General features: G+C 37.0%; 1 protein-coding gene across 1 annotated transcript in view; it reads left to right on the forward strand.

The window, feature by feature from the left end:
* Nucleotides 1-11,618, forward strand: part of LOC148644286 (solute carrier family 66 member 2) — a 46,102-nt gene extending 34,484 nt beyond the window's left edge. The window contains exon 7 of the mRNA XM_088614149.1: nucleotides 9,032-11,618. Coding sequence (XP_088470275.1) covers nucleotides 9,032-9,206 — 175 coding nt within the window. The 3' untranslated portion in view covers nucleotides 9,207-11,618. The remainder of the gene's footprint in view (nucleotides 1-9,031) is intronic.
* Nucleotides 11,619-17,470: the final 5,852 nt, after the last annotated feature.

The following is a 17,470-nucleotide window of genomic DNA, read 5'->3' on the forward strand; positions in this document are numbered from 1 at the left end:
ATGTCAGAACTTTTCTTGTAAAACTGTTGATTTAAATTGTCTGCCAAGGAATCTACCAGTGGTTTCATAGACTTAGTCATCCATCAGAATCCATCAGAAAGCTGTCTCACAACCACTGGACACAAGGCAGTGTCAGACTACCTACTTTTAATTTAGCTAAATAAATCGAGGACTGCTTCTAATTTGCATCTGTGTATCTGCTCCCTAGTTTAATATTGTATAAATCAGTGGAAATTCTAAACTGTAGTTGATGAAATCCTGTATTATCTCTTATAGCAATATTTGTATAATATGCATTCATGCATGTTACTGTTAAGTGGTACAGAAACATGAAAGGGAATATATGCCCTGAATTGTAAATTTTGAATTAAAGACATTAAACTTCTCGGATTTGTCTTCAAGCACTGCACTTACACTAAGTTCCTTATCATTTTACACTGTTGTGACTGGAGTGGCGCCACTCTGTGAATATGGGTAATGCTCTCTTTGCTTTGCATAATCCAAGACCAATGGTCAAGGGCGCCTGTAATATTTTTACTTCCTGTCCAACCACAAAATCTTTCTTTACACTGTAGTTAGTAAAAGGGGACATAAAAACATGAATGCAAAAGAATAATGAGGTACAGTAGGCAGGGAGTGTATAATTTACATGCTGTGGGTTCCACACCAATTTAATCACTAATGAAAGGTGCAACAGGTTCCTTAATAAGAACGGCATTGATTTGATTCTTTGGAGTCTGGGTGTGGCACTCATTACCGATGTTCTTGGCATTGCCAGGGGTGAGAAAACAGAGTCCTGGCAGGATTTCAAGCTAGTTTATTTTATAAAGCCGCAGGAAATCCGCAAGGTAATTGAGTTCTGATGCACTGCCCACGTTGATCTATTCTATAATTATATATAATAAAAGATTCTGTTGAATAAACGCCTTAAATATCTACCTGTTTGAAATGTGCACAGTACAGGGAATTAACTGGAGCTATTTGTTGTGCCACATACATTGTGACATTGTGATTTCATTTTACAAAGCGTCTCAGAACTGAAGCTCTTGAGATTGTTGGATTCACACATTATTCGTGCAATTAATTTAAATAATATTAGTAGTACATCTTTCGTTAGAATAGGTTTACAGGGCCATTAAAATCAGTTAAGGAAAGAGAAAAGTGTTTTTTTTTTACTTTTCCAATAAGAGCTGTATATAGTTTCACATTTAATAGCTTTGAAACAAGAGATTCCTGCATATAGCTGTATTAAGTAATTTTTCTCATTGGTTGGAATGAAACCCAAGTCTCCATTATCATTTTCTCAGTCAGGAGAACTGAAAACTTTTTGAAACCTTGTAAGGTCAAGATAAGTTTCCCCTGTGATAAAACATGGACAAGAAATCAAAGATGCTTTCTGTTCACACAGAAAAGAATATGGCTGTATGAAAAACTTCAGTACATTATTTCAAATTATCGTACATAAAAACTGCAACCACAGCATAGCTGATATTTTTCAAGCAAAGAAGATTTTCTTTTTTTACCTACAAGGTGGTTTATTGTATAACAGTAATCCCAATTACAAGCACACTGATTACATGTGCTTCATACTTTATGAATAATCAGCATTTATCCATGCCTCTGAAGTTCAGGAATGAGTCCAATCCATCCCATACCCATGTCCTTCAAACATGAGAGATCTACATCTCCAGACCAGGCATAGATATTCCCCATGTTAGTTCTGCTACTTTGTCGCCTGCGGGAAATTGCAGTGCTGTTTTTAAGTAATGTGCAGGCTTGCTTGCTGGTTTCATCTGCTGACAGAATTGTAATCTCTCTATTAGGCCAGCAGTAACTCGCTGCTTTGATTCCCCCAGTGTATGAGAAACGTCCCCATTTAGTCTGCAGAGGCTGTTGCTAGTAGCTGTCATCAGTAACAGGGGAGATGGGCTTTATTGCTTGAGCTTGGATTGATTAATCAGGGGAATTCATTACTCCTTCGGAGGAGAGTCTGTTATGAAGGTGTATATTTTGCTTTAGAGTTTGTTCACGTTGTTTAACCACCAAGGGAATTGTGGTATAGTGATGCTTTTTGCTTTTTTTTAATCTTCATTGTTCTGAACAATTCATCTTCTTGGTATGCCTTCCACTTATCAGATTTCCACTTTCATTTCAAAATAAGCTTATAATCTCATTCTTACTTACAAAGCTCATAGACAGATACTAAAATCCCAATTACTGTCAAGTGTTCTTATCAGCATTTAACCGACTTGGAATTCATGGAAAGCAATCAACTGGATGAAAATAAAGGGAGCAGAAATAGTAGACTATGTTGCTAGAAAACCTTGGTACTTGTTTGTTTGCAAGATTGACCATTTGTCCAAGCCATACTGAACAGAAACTCAAGCAAGAAAATGAACTGGGAACTGGTAGTTCTAAGTACAGTACTACTCATGCAAGAATGTTGAGAGATTTTCCTTAGATCCTTCTATGACAGGCTCTAGAATGGACATCCCTATTGTGGGTGGATTACTGAGTAGTTGATGTACCATTTAATTTGCTTCTTAGTATTTATTGGAAGAACACAAATCCTGAAAGATTTATTGTCAGCATAATGGATGCACATCTACATTTAAAGCCCTTACAATGCTGGGTATTTTAATGTTAACACCTAACTTTGATATGTACTTGTAATACGTTTTTTAACTGCCAAGAAATAAACTGTTACTGATTTGTTTTTAATATTCAGGTTATTCAGACTCAGAATATTCCAATCTTTGTACAGGTTTTACATCTGTTGGTGTTAGTTCTTAGGGTAGTAAAGTTTCAAGCACTGCATCTTTGTTTGCAATTGCTTTCCAGTCTTGTACTCGGTAGATGCCTAGACAGTATGGTTAAATGCAGTATAACCTCTAGTCATGTTCTGTGTGTAGAGGCTAGATGAACCATCTGAGTATTTTAAAAGCCCTTGACAGATCAACCGAAAGGATTTATTTCTAATGGTAAAAGAGATCAAACAGAATTACCCTTTATACAAAGGTTGTAATCCCTGTTTCTCTGCAATGCAATGGCTAAGAGCAGGTTTAAACTCCAAATTGGAATTACTGGTGGATGGATGGTGCCCTGAATGCCGTTTTGACACATAGAAGGCTTTAAAATCCTGTGGTTTCGTGGAACTTATAAATACCCTTCTAAACCTAAACAGCACAACCTTTTTTTGCTTTTGTACAGTGCTGGACAGTATGTTGGCAACTTAACAAGAATGATGTTAGTGTGCTCTAGAGTTAAGTTGTTGTTGTGCGAATAGTTGATCTCCATCAGAAGGTTAAAAGCATTTCAGGACAAACTGCTCCAATCTCTTTTTTTATTTACTGATCAACATGAGAGATGTGATTGAATCAGAGTGCTAACTGACTGCTCACCTTAATACACCATTAGTATTTCTAGAAATATAACTACATTTCTGGGAACAGCAGATAGGAGAGGATATCAGGGATAATTTCATTTTTTTCACAAATTAAAAAAGCTATTTCTCTTTTTATTATACTTTGCCCAGTAATTGAAGTAACAATTAAAGAAATCATCTGGGTAGCAGGAATTCATGCCAAAAACAAACAGCTTTTGTTGTTGAAAATATTTAATATCTGTTTTTTTGCAGTCTCATTAGTCAAAAGAATGCTCATATTTGTATTGGAAAGTTTTTTTTTCCATTTTCCATCCAGTAAATGTGCTGGGCTGTGATTCATAATCAGGGTCTTTCATTTAAATTTTGAATCATTATTAGACAGATTCTCCACTCCTCCACATAAAGCTTTTCTTTTCATTAAATGCATACATTGCACTTTCCCGAGTTCAACTTTTTTAAGGCTTATAATATAATACTTTCATTTAACCTTGTCTGAATGTTGGGAAGGTGACCTGTATTTTCCTTGTACTGTAACTGGAGTCCTCAACTGTCAAATACACGCTTGTCCATAGTTTTCATTTCTTATACTTTAACTGAAGTTGAAAGACAGCATCTTTTATTGAGATTGTGTAGCACATTCCTTCTTGGTGAGACAACACTGTTGCATGTACTGGTCTTTCCTTTAACGGACCCCAAATTCTTAAGATAATTAGAAAATCATTAATAATGACACTTTTATCAAAGACTACTTGCTTTTGTGCCCATTTATCTAGGAGCCATCGGTATGAGTGAAGTGTAGTGCTCAAGGGGAAAATAGTTGTACCCTACCTGGGATTTGACCCCAACTGCAGGATTCTAACCACTACTCTACACTACTACCTTTTAAGAGTCTCTTGAATTAACACAGATCTATGACGGGACTTTACGACTTTACTACTTTAAATGAAGAGCGTATCATGGCACTATTTAAGAAGCAGAAGGATCTTTTCAGGGAAAATAAAAAAAAAACAACTCAAAATACAATTCAAAATATTTATTCTCCTCTTAACTTTTAGGAGTCTGTCAAACCTATTCGCAAAAGAACAGTTAACAAAGAACCATAGTTCCCGATCTTTTTTCCCCACTCATTGCTTTTGATTAAGTCCTCAATGTACAGTAGGAGACTCGGGGGAAGTGTGTTCATTGGGTTTCTGGACATTTAGGTGCTTGCTGACATTTAATATTACTGGGTCTTTTCTTAGTCTTGGCTCATGTTGAAAGACCTCATTTTCCAAACTGGCAACAGATCTATAAATTTCAGCTTCTTTATCAACATTTGGTGTATTGAAGTGGAACATGAACAGATCTTGCATCCTCAAAAGCTCCTTTTGAAGCTTCAGGTTGTGCATTGGATTACTTGATGAAGTTTAAAAGCACATTAAACCCAGCCATGCAGTCATATGTCTGTAGCCTGCATGAGTGTCTCTGAGATTGTGTTTTATATCTGCTACATACCTACAGTGGCATACCTTGGGTTCATTAACTTTTATGTGTTAAATTCTCATTTTCAGCAGGCTACCCATTAATTGCTCACTGTTTTTCACATTTATTACCTCACGGTATTGAACAAATGGTCTTTTTGATGAGGTGCTAAGCATTTTTGAACTGATCTGAGCACTCAGTTATATAGAGAGGCACAAACTATCTTTCATGTCTTCCATCAATCAGAAAGCCACTTATTTCTTGTTGGGGTCACAGTAACAGAGTACCTATCCCAGAAGCATAACTGCGGGCACATTTCAATACAACAATTAGCTTAGCCAGCGTGTCTTCGGAAAGCGGAAGGAAAACAGAAAAAAACCCACATGGACATCTCCACAAAGAAGGAGCCCTTGTCCGCAGCCTAACCCAGGACCCAGAAACAGCGAAGCCCCAGTGCTCATTGCTATGCCCAATGCCAATTTCTAGTTTATCTTACCTAACTATAGTGTTAGAAATAGGCTTTTTGACCTGTGGCTGTTACTTTCCATGTTTGCACACAACATGTGTACTGGGGGAATGGCTGTGCACATGGATACAAGTAGTTAGAGCCCAGGTTTCTTAGATCTCACCAATCCGTCTTTCAGAATTGTGGCCCATGCCACACTGAATGTCTTAAAAGCATAAATGACAGCTTTCAATCAAAAGACATCTGATTAGCAAGTTCCTTGAGAATATTTCTCCCTTAAGTAACCCCCACAGGGAGACATCAGATCAATAAAGAACTGTCCCTGTAGCCCACTTTAACAGCTGTGTGGGACAGATACACTGGGCTTCATATCTTTGAACAAATTTTCAATCAATCAGATTTTTCATTTAGTGTCAACTATATTGTCTTTTCCCCATGTTCTGGAGGCTCACTGAGGTGGAGGGGTGCAGCAGATTGCTTTTGCTCACTTTAGATAAGGTACTTTCATTTACCCTTCTCCTGGCACTTCTTCAAAGCCAAGTTTAGAAATGGAGAGTTTCACAGTTCAGGTTTTCAATTGAGCTAAGTGACATCCACAGATTCTACTGAGAGGAGAACGCGGAGCAAAATTTCAGCCAAAATGAAAGGCATTAAAAACAGCTTTGTATAAAATGGTAATGACAAGGTACTTGTACTTATCCCTGGGCACAAGGAAAAAACTTAAAGTGCCTGTTCATTAGAAATAAAATGGAACAGCCTTCGTAATGTAAAACAAAACATTGCTACCTATTTATGACTTATCGGCATACTGTACATCTTTGGCTTGTGCAACACATTAAGTAGCACCATTCTTGTGCACATTGTGATCCATGAAAAGAGCCAGCATTACATTAATGATGGTCCAAGCTTAATGTTCTGACTATTTAATTGGTCTCCAGCATTAACAGAATTACTTAAAAGAACACAAGAGTTTTCTTATTTGTAACATTTAATTAGAATCACACTTCTATTTCAAATTGGCAAATGCCAAAACAATTGTCTTCAAGTTTTTTGTGCTATTTTTGATCTACTTTATTGTTGGGTAAAGTGAATGATGCAGACACGACAGCAACTAGGATGTTTCTGGAGAGAACCCAGGAATGAATAAGAAGTTATGCAATGAAGTTTAAGGTTTAAGTTTTATTTTTGTTTTTAATTATCTGAAGGAAGAGCAAGAACTCTTGGCTTTAAGGGAAACAAAGGAGCTGGCTGATTTTAAATGGCTCTATATACATAATTATATATGTCGCTGAGGTATGCTCAGTGGCTATAGATGTGTGTATTTTGAGGTACAGGTACATAGTGTGCTGAACACAATAACAGAGAATGAGATGGCTTATTGTATACCTGGTGTCCACAGGGACTCTATGAAATTGAAACACTGCAGGCATCTCGGTCTTCACAAACTATTAAAGCAACTGACAAATGGGTTTACCTCCATGTCCTGTCAGAATTAAAAGGTACTGCTGCTCCATTCCAAATAGGAAGCCCATTCTAATCAACATGTTAATTTTTCTTTGATTTTATGGGAGCGTGGTGCCATAGAAATTGATTTACAAGCACAACTTCAGGCAATTTGCACAAGAAGCCAAGAACAACTAATCTCAACTGCCTACGCAGTGAATTATTACCACTTAGCAAAAGTTTTGAACAGTTTTTTCCATGCAAAGAAAATAAGTTGCTTTTATCATATTATTGACTGTATTGACATGAATTGTCGTCTTTCTTTACTGTTTGTCTCCATTAAGAGAGGAAACCAGTACTGTTATATAACTTATTACTGTCTATAGCGATATACAGGTATAGTATTTATACTGTATGTACACGTTATGCATTCAACAATACTTTCTGTTGTAGTAAGGATATTATTCACTACTGAGTGACAGATGATGAAGAAAATTAAATTAGTTTTTCCCAACAAAAATAACATTAAAAGACCCCTGTTCTGTTCAACGTAGATGAATTATGAAGTTATCAAATTATGAAGTGTTTGTCATTGATATATAAAATATGATTTGCCGGTATGTCATTGCAGTGATCTGTGTTCTCCTTTGTTAGGAAGGTTTGTCTGCATTTCTGAAACAGTAACTTTATGACCCAGTGTTGTAGTCACATCGTATTTTCTCCAGAACTTCACATTTGCTGGTGCCTGCTCGTGTGTTTCAATTTAATGCAAACACGAAGCGTACCGTGAGGAAATAAAGTGGCCCTCACCAGTGGCTACTTAATCATTTCTGTGGAACCGACGTGAGCCGTAAAGAGACTTGTCAGGTCTTAGTGATTCATTGCTGGCATTTGGATTTTGTGCAGCTGGTAACGACTGACACATTCAACTTCATTATGAGATCCTGCCACTAGAGACTCTTTCACTGCCCAGAAATATTGAGGACAACTATATCATGTGCCTTTTATAACCCTCGGGCTTTCTCCCATTGTAGAGGTGCCTTTAGTAGTTAATGTGTTTCATAAACCTATTCTGTGAAGATGCAGTTTTGCTCTGGGGGGGTCAAGAGACTAGTTAGGTAATCTTGTTTTCAAGGAAGCTATCAGAATTACCTTAATTTTTTCTAAGAAGACATACCCTCTGGTGTCTTTCTAAGGGATCTCATGATTACCATGCAGAAGAATCAATGATTATGACACTTGTCAGACTATTGCCGTTTATTTTCTTCAGTAAAAGCTAAAATGGAAAGGTTAAAGAGTTCTGCTTACAGAGAAATTCAACCACCTAGAATAGTAACTTCAGAAACACACCTTAGAATGGGTGCAAACTATTCCCAGACATGCTGCTTCATAACAAATAAATGAAAACTGTATGTACTGTATATTTTCTGATAATGCTTTACTTGAATGTGGTAAGGCTTCATGGAAGTTACATATGTTGCAATAACATTCATAATTCTTCATAACCTTTGTTATAGAAGATACTGCAGAGACATACATACAGTAAAATAGGTTTTATGTATATTTTATTAGCAATACTTATAATTACATAAGTACTCATAAAGACCTAAATAATCACATAATCGTAAGCTAGTATGAATGTTGCATATTGTGCATAATGTCTATGAAGGTGTTACACTGGCTATAAAAGACGGCTTTAAAAAACAACCTTTTCTCTCTGCATGAAAGTTAGACTTGCAAGTATATCTACCAGCTGCATTACGCGTGCTTGTGTCTGCTCTGTTTTATCCTTATATTACAAATTACGGTACCAACACATCATGCCTGCCATTCTCAATAGAAATGAATATCTGACCATTATCTGACAAACATGACAAAACACAAGTGTGCAACAATAAAAACATATATTATGAAAATAAAAAAGCCACTTACTATGTTTATCACATTGTTACTCTTTTTGGTATCTGTACCAATAATATATACTGTACCATAATGCTGTCTGAGGAATGTCTTGTTAGAGAAGGGCCTGTTGCTAAATGCCCACAGCTGCTGCTCGTTAGATCACTTAATTCCTACAGCTGTGGTTGCTTAGCAACAGGCCCAACTCTAACGAGAAGTCCCCCCCCCCTCGTTATGTCTACCTCAGATAGCATTACAATACCTAAAATGACAAAATCAAACAAAGTAGCGTTTCAGACAGAACTTTTTTTCTAAGATTAGCTCTTAATTTTAATAATTCAGTAATTCCCTTTTTTTCCCCCCATTTTCTTTTTCAGTATAAAGATGGTGTTGCTGTGGACAGCTGGAGACGTCTTTAAGACGACGTATTTTGTTGTCAATGAGAGCCCTGCCCAGTTCTGGTTGTGTGGTACCGTGCAGATCTGTATTGACATAGCCATTCTGCTGCAGGTGTGCTATTATGGACAGGATGCTCACACAAAGTATGGCTGACTCCAGGAGGCAAGAGAACACCAACTACAAGCACACAGTATTTCACACCACGTACGCCTAGCAAAGACGACAGCCTCTTTCTAAGTCAGCATGGAGAGTCCTTATGGCGTCTTGACAAGTTTTAAAAGTCAAGATGTTGATATCTCAGGGGTCCCTAACTCATTGTATTCGCATTTCCAAAGTCAGTCCCTCAGGCAGCAGCAAATGTTTTCACCTCCTTGCGAGGCTAACAGAATTCTGATCATAAACAGCTGCTGGACGGTCAGTAATCATTTTTACAAGAATGTTACAAGTTTACGAAAAGCCTGTGCAAGCTGAATCTAGTTTGAGTTGCAGACATTTTTAAGAAAATGTAGAAAGATTGGATTTTTCCAGTTCTAGGTTTAAAAATAACATTTCTGTGTTGCATTCACTGCCAAATAATAATATTGTCCTGGTTTGACAGAGCAGACGTGTAGCTGAGAGAGCCAGACAGAAGTCTCTGAGTAGTTCCTGTACTTGCAGTTCTCTTCTTCAGATTCCATTACTGCCTCTTATTATAACTTATTCAGATCACCATTTCCAAGCACAAAACGTGAACAAAATGACAGTGAAGAAATGCCCCAAATCAGGTGTTTCCTGTTATGATGTTGCCACAATTCTGACTTTTTAACATGTGATGTCTACAACGAAATTTATACTTTTTTAACCAGATTATTAAATTGAGAACATGTTCACATTTACAATGACGATTAATGTGTTAAATCAGATTCAAACAAATCCTAGTGGAAAGTATTTATATACAGTAATTGGCTGAAATTTTAAAACAAAATCAGGAACCTAACAAATACTGTATTTATTTTAAAAGTGTAGTTTTAAAAGAGCTAAACGTCTTTAGCTTTTTATTTTAATTTGTGCCCCTAATGACAAAATCCCGAGATAATGTAATGGAGTATGTGCAGGTTCTTAAGCAAAGTTTTTTTTTTCTGGAACATATTGCAGAACTCTTCCAAAATTAATTCTAAGATGTACACACATGATATCATTTAGAAATGACCTAGAAAATGACATTGTACTATTTAACATCTCACCTCATAGGGTGGTAATGTTCTGGGAGAGACACTGAGTGACTCCTTGTCAGTGTTCATTGTCATTTTTGTTGGCAGGAATTGCTGGGACACAGTGATCTGTTCTACACTTGTGTTGTAAAAACACCATCTGAAAGACTGCATTTTTTCTATTAGTTTCTATTAACACGCTTTGCATTTTGATAGCTTTTTTTGTAGCTTAGGCTTTACTCTCTTTGCGCTTGTGCATTTCCCCACTCTTTATATGGTGAGCATTCATTATCCAGCTGTCGGAAGCATGTTGGGTGTCATTTCTTATCAGTTACCGGACCTAGCCGGTGCACTGTGTGGAAAATCAGGGCACAGTACAGTACCTGATGTGTATGTGAAAGCATGTTTTCTCAAAGGGAGAGTATTTATTTTTAACCTACTGTACTATACCTAACAAACCCTGTTACACTCCCATAATACTAAATGTGCATGTCTGTGCGATGAAAAGAATGAAAAGTATTTATTACTCAATTGTGTGAATTATATTGATAATACTGCTTCAAAGTTATTGTTTTCAGACACATGCCCCAATTGTCCCTCTTGTGATTCTCAAGCAAGTTGCCCTACACATTTGCATGTATTACTGAGTGGCCAGTTTGTTCACAAGGAAAAGAGTGTTTGATTTCTTATATTCTATGTAGTACAATGCCCCACAACCAATTTTAGGAACTACCTGTACTAGTAATTGGGTAAATGGGCTGATCCTATATAATGCCTTATTTTATAAATGACGCTAAGAGATTTTTATTTATTGACAGCAATAAAAATATGTCTTTTGTATGAAAAAGAATTTTGTACTTGGCAGGAACATTCATGTGGTGAAGCTGTTTGTGATGCATTTCTAATTTTAAGGAACAAGTAATAGGTTTATTCCATGCTGAAAAGAGAAGAAAGAAAACACAACGTTTCGGCCGTGGAGCCTTCTTCAAAGAAGAACAGGGGCCAATCAAGGAGCCATCTAAAGCCATTATTTAAGGAACCTAATAATTCAGTAGCCTAGTCTATTCAAATCTTACATCTGCTAATACCTCCCTCAGAAGAGCTGTAAGAACGCTTGCTGTACAATTATGTTTGAACATGTACAACTGAGATTATTTCTGTAGAAAAATGCCTTTTTAAACATGTTGCATATAACTCTGAAATGCGTTTAAATACCCACAGGAAAGTAGCTATGGAAGTGCGTTAAGAAACAAAATGATGTGGATTCAGGGGGCGAAAATCTCAAATCAGGACAAACTTAAAAAAAGATGGAGTTCCTGTACCAAAATGATAATGACTTGTACCATATGTAAATTAAAGAGACTTTTGGAGTTCAGTGGAGTAAAGTGTCTTTTTATGCCTTAATACACATAAGAACCTAAATTGTAAGTCAAAGCATTTGCCTTTGTAGACAATATGATTGAGATTTTCAAAAAAGACAAGTCTAAGAAATGTGTTCCAAGTTGGGTCTGTAATTCAATTTCTCTATTCCCTGATGTTTTCTCTTACTGGACTTTTGTACTGAAGGAGTATTCCAGCTGTGCATTTAATCTGAAGCACAACAACATCAACAAACACAATTAAAAAACACTCTTTGCAGATTTGACATTTTACACATTCCCATTAATATCTGTGCTATGTAATAACGCTTACAAGAGACTGGGGCCTGCACTCTTTTGTTTTTAACTTTACAGTGACACATATTGTGAAGTAAAAGTCTCAGTGAAACTAACTCAATTAACATGTGCCATAAATCTCATGGGCACCAAGCAATATTGGAAAAAGAATGATACCAATAAAACACAGTTATTCTTCCTATAGATAGCCAATCTACACACGTTTGACTGTGGGGACAAATCTTATTTCATTATTGTTTTTGCAGTTTTCCAGTCTCTAGCAAGATGAGCCTAAAAGATAATATGACGATGATCCAAGATACCTCCACCGAAACTGACAGTAGTCTTGGAGGTTCTCTTCAATAAGTCCGTGCTACACAAGTCTGTGGTTTCTTTGCAATTGCCAATCTTTACTAAAGATCCCTGTAGCGATCATGTCAGTTATTAGCCCAATTTTTAAAAAAAGACTCTGTTAATATTTAGGAAAGTAAGCAAGTTGAAAACAAAGTCAAGACAAAAAAAACAGTTATACTGTACATATACTGTAAGAAGAATTACATACTGTATATATTTATGGTGTCCATTACAAATGTCGTAATAATGGATTTGTCTGTTTCATTCACTGACCATACCTTATGAATTCAACGTTTTCCTCTTACCTTAAAGAAACCATCCGAAGGAGGTGATCTGTTTCTTTTCTTTGAGGGTCATTTCCTGCCATTTTCTTAGACGTGTCAACTCTGACAATATGGATGACAATTCACCAGCTAAGTCGAAAACATTCGAATTTTTTTAAAAAAAATAATTAAAATTAAAACTAGCTGCAACAATCTGTTACATTTTCTTGACTTTTTTTCTTCTTTTTCTTGAATTTGAATTAATAGCTATTAGTGTGCAATACTACACTTTGTTCAATGAATTCTTGAGGTAGTGGACATGATGTAAAAGATTTATATAAAAATGCCACAGCTTTTAAGTTCTTAGGTCTAGCTTACCCCTCCGGTGGGAGGTATTAAATTATATGCTTGCCACATAAATTATACAGTTGATATTAGCCCCTGATATCTTCAGAGTTCCCATAAATTGACAGGTTATACATTAGTAATGATGCACCACATTAGTGCAGTTTGGGATATTTATCCTTGACAGTGGTCTAAAGGTTACTAGCTCCACATATTAGATACCGGGCGGGGGGTATCTAGTATAGACGCCTGGGTAGGCATATCCACCTAAACGTACGTACGTTTGTATGTATTTGAGCACTTAAATGAGCACTTTTCATAACCATAAGCAACAATTTTTAACTGGTTCTCAAAATATCGTAAATGCAAGTGATCTCCCAAATCCTCTAAACCATTAAGTTTGTTTTTACTACAGTGAAACTATTTTGTAATAAATGCTGAAATAAACAATGCTGAAAACAGCACTTCAGGAAGAAACTGCACAACCGGTGAATAATAACCGGGGTAAAGTTAGCTTGAAGTTCGAAAACACAACACCACGGACTATATATCTCAAAACACAAGACAACCTAAGCTTTTTAGAACTGTTTCTTAACTAGATACATCAGCATACAGCAAATGAACCTTTTTTTCCCATAGGATATGCATCTCGCGTTTCAGTTTAGAGAGGCACCAAAGTATATAATTTATCGGTTCTCCAGCAAAATGCAAGCGCGAAAGCAAAAATTCGCTAAAACACATAAAGAACGTTTACTCTTACCTTGAAAAAAGTGCTTTCAGTTTACTCCAGATATTCGCAAGTTTATAAAAACAATACACAATGCAATTAAGATGGCCCTTAATTGAGGCTCCCCTATAAGTTAAATCTACCAGCTACAGAAAAACTCATCTAACGGGTTGAAACAGCTGTCACTCAGCGATTTCTGACCATTCACAGACCTAAACCCTCCTCTCTATAGCACGCAGGAGTAGTGTTTTATTTGATTAAACCGGTTTCCCAGAAGTACTGAAAAAGTACATAAATACCACAAAGGTACAAAAAAAAAGCTAAAAAGTGCCAAAAACGCTTTTGTAACTTTGAAAATTCTAAGAAGGCTCTTTAGAACTGGCAGTAGTGAAATACAACGGTGAGAATGGTAAATAATTTATTCTTTTCATCATTTCTATTATTTATTTAAATATTTCTGGAAGGTTGAGAAAACCAATCCAGGTCCTCTCTTTCTAATTATTCATGCAAAGAGTCCATTGATCCAGGAGGACATTGACCTTGACTTCCTTCTGGGGTAGGGGATGGATTAAGGTTAGCGGAATCATAACATGTCAGCTTTCACCCTGCAGCTCACAACTGGCAACCCACTGAAGATCAGCCGGTGTGGGACTTGTCAGTACCTGGATGGGAAACCAGCAGGTTGCTGCTGGAAGAGGTGGTAATGGGGCCAGCAGGGGGTGCTCACCCTGTGGTCTGTGTGGGTCCTAATACCCCAGTATGGTGATGGGGACACTGTACTGTAAAAAGGTGCTGTCCTTTTGAAGAGATGTAAAACTGAGGTCCTGACTCTCTGTGGTCATTTAAAAATCCCAGGGTGTTTCCTCAAAAAGAGTAGGGGTGTAACCCTAACATCCTGGCCAAATTTCCCATTGGCCTTTACCAATCATGGCCTCCTAATAATCCCCATCTCTAAACTGGCTTCATCACTCCACTTTTCTGGTTTTCCTCCCTGCTGATAGCTGTGTGGTGCACTGGTGCACTATGGCTGCCATTGCCTCATTCAGGTGGGGCTGCACGTTGGTGGTGGTTGAGGGGAGTCCCTATTGCCTGTAAAGTGCTTTGAGTGGATTGTCCAGAAAAGCCATATAGAAGTGTAAGGAATTGTTATGACTGTATTATTATTATATTATTATAAGTTATAACAGAATGTTCAGGAGGAAGATTAGATTATAACTTGCAGTTTCTCTTGCCTGCATATGTCTCGCGTCCGGTACGTTCTGTTATCCATCTCTCTTGTGCCCCTCCCACCACCCCATCTACTGTACACCCTTGGAGAAACTCCCTGCCTCACAGCGAGGGTGCCAAAATTAACTCGGCCAGTCGGGCTACACCAAATATACTTATCTTTATTAGGATCAAGCCAAACTACTGAATACATATTAGTCACTGATAAAATGGGATGCAGCAAAGTGGGTCATTATCAGTGGTATCAGCTGCAGCCCTCTTAGGGGAAAAATGTACTTCAATTTCCCTGTTCCCTAAATGTTTTCTCTTACTGCTCTTTCATACTAAAGGTGCACATTTAAACTGAAGCAAAACAACGTCAACTAATACAAACAAAAAACATAAAAGTTCTGAAAACTGGGACAAATGGTACTTTCGTTTTTTGCAGATTTGACATTTTACACATTCCCATATCTGAACTATGTAATACCGTGCTTGTGAGACTCTCCGGCTTGTCTGTGTTGGGACTTGTACTCTAATGCCAATTTTGTTTTTAACGTCACAATGCCGCACATTAACTGTGAAGCAAAAGTAAGTAATTGTGAAGTAAAATTCCTTGGTTGACACTAATTCTCCCAGCACCACTTGGCGAAATCAGGAGACCAATGTTATGGGCATTACTTAAAAGGCCTCCATCCCAGATTTGACAGTTTTCCTCAGCAGTGATGAGCAAAGATGGCCGCCTGCTAATTGGGAAAACTGGATAAGTGTTCTCTGAAGCACTCAGAGGGAGTGAGATTCCATGTGTGAGAAAGGAGCCGTCAGTATAGTTTCTGTGTGGAAGTAGACACTCCTACACAAAAAGAGCATGTCACTTTCTAACAAAATACAGTATGTCCATAATATTCTGAGATCTTATGAGGTTAAGTTTATATAAAGAGGTGCAAGAACAATCCTAAGTACCTGCATCTTAAATTACTGAATTTAAACTCCAATCCACCAGGAAAATGATATTTTGATATATTTAATATAATTGAAAAAGTAACTGTGATTAAGCAATAATCCCTTGCAGTACTGTGCTCCAAGACAGGATGTCTTGTTGATGTATTCTCAGTTCCACCTTCCCCTTGCAGAGGCAGGGGCCTTGCTGTGTTGGACGAGCTCCCAGAGTGAGCCTCTGGCTGTCCCAGGTGTCCCGGAAGGCTTGTAAAGGAATATTGATAGAGCCTCCCTCCCGCAAGGAAACGTTCTCTCCAGATTTATGAAGTGGAGCCAAGAACGTGAAGGCTGTGGGTCTACGCCTTGGATAAAAAGTATGAAGAGATCAATTAGATGCATTTATAACTCACTGACCTAATAATAAAAGGAAGAGAGTTCATTGATATTTTTTAAACCGCATGTCTATGTCTATCATGGAAAATGATCTATAACCATGCGTCTTCCGGAGAGAATCTGTCAATGTTATTGTTTTTCTTCGCTATTTATTCCAGCTTCTGTCTTATCCTGTTGACTGAAAGCCAGACAGACTAGCAAGTACTCTAATAAAAAGCAGACTACAGTGGATGGCTTCATTAATAAAAAGTGACAGCTGAAGCAAGGATTGATGTATTAGCACAATAGGTCTTTCTATCATAGAAGCCTATTTAAAGCAAGCTTAGTTTCATTAGTGAAGAGTACTTTAGTAGTGGCCTCCATCGTGTGCATAAGAAAACCAGACAAGAAGAAAGCTGGGCTAGAATAAAAGAGACCTGCGAAGAGAGAGTTTCTGAATTCTTTGCCATAGCACACAAAAATAGTTATTATTCTACCCAAATTATGCTATTGAAGGTCATTTATTACCAAGTTAAATTACTGAAGTAAAACAATAAATTGTTCACGCAGGATATTCTGAACATGTTGTGTCATGTCAAGCACATCCAGATTTCAAATCTCTTTATGAGACTGAAAGTCCTTTTTGACTTTAGGTAAATCAATCAGTTTACGATTACTAACAGTTTTCTATTTAACCTTATCAAGCCTTAACTTATTTAAGATGGCAGGTTTGCCTAAGAGATTTGAAAGAGAGCACAGTTTGGAGCAGTCAATACTGAATCAGCATACAAATTTCATTTGTTGTACTAACATTTCATAAAGTTCTTGTACTATAAATCTATTTTTTTACTACCAGTTTGTTTGGAAACCTGAAACATTTCAACCTTGACTATGTTCTATCCTGATATAAGAGCTCAGGTGGGCAGAACAGAAATCAATAAATTGGTTTCAGATAATCACAATCACGGAGTGTTTTCTGAAATATTAAATGGTTATAAGTAGATATACATTTTAAAATCTGGGGTATAAGTACCACAGCTTTTTTTATGTAAAAAAGATATAATGACACATGGGTCTCTTATCTTCTGCTTTGTGTGACAGTATTTCTCATCTCTTTCCTAACCTCACCTGATTAATCCAGTTTCCTAATACATCATAGCTTTGGTCAGAGTGTCACAGATACATTTACTGTATGCTATTCAAAAATATTTTAACATTGTGTCCTGACACTATTGCTTAGACAATATATCTCACTCCCAAAAACCCAGAATTTTACAAACAACCCAAATGTCAATGAAGTGAATTTGGTCACTTATTCTGTATTTGAGTCTGAAATGAATCCTTCATTTACTACAGTGTCCAAGTC

This window comes from Lepisosteus platostomus, chromosome 20 (assembly GCF_059453375.1).
Source record: "Lepisosteus platostomus isolate fLepPlt1 chromosome 20, fLepPlt1.hap1, whole genome shotgun sequence".
NCBI classification, from domain to species: domain Eukaryota; kingdom Metazoa; phylum Chordata; class Actinopteri; order Semionotiformes; family Lepisosteidae; genus Lepisosteus; species Lepisosteus platostomus.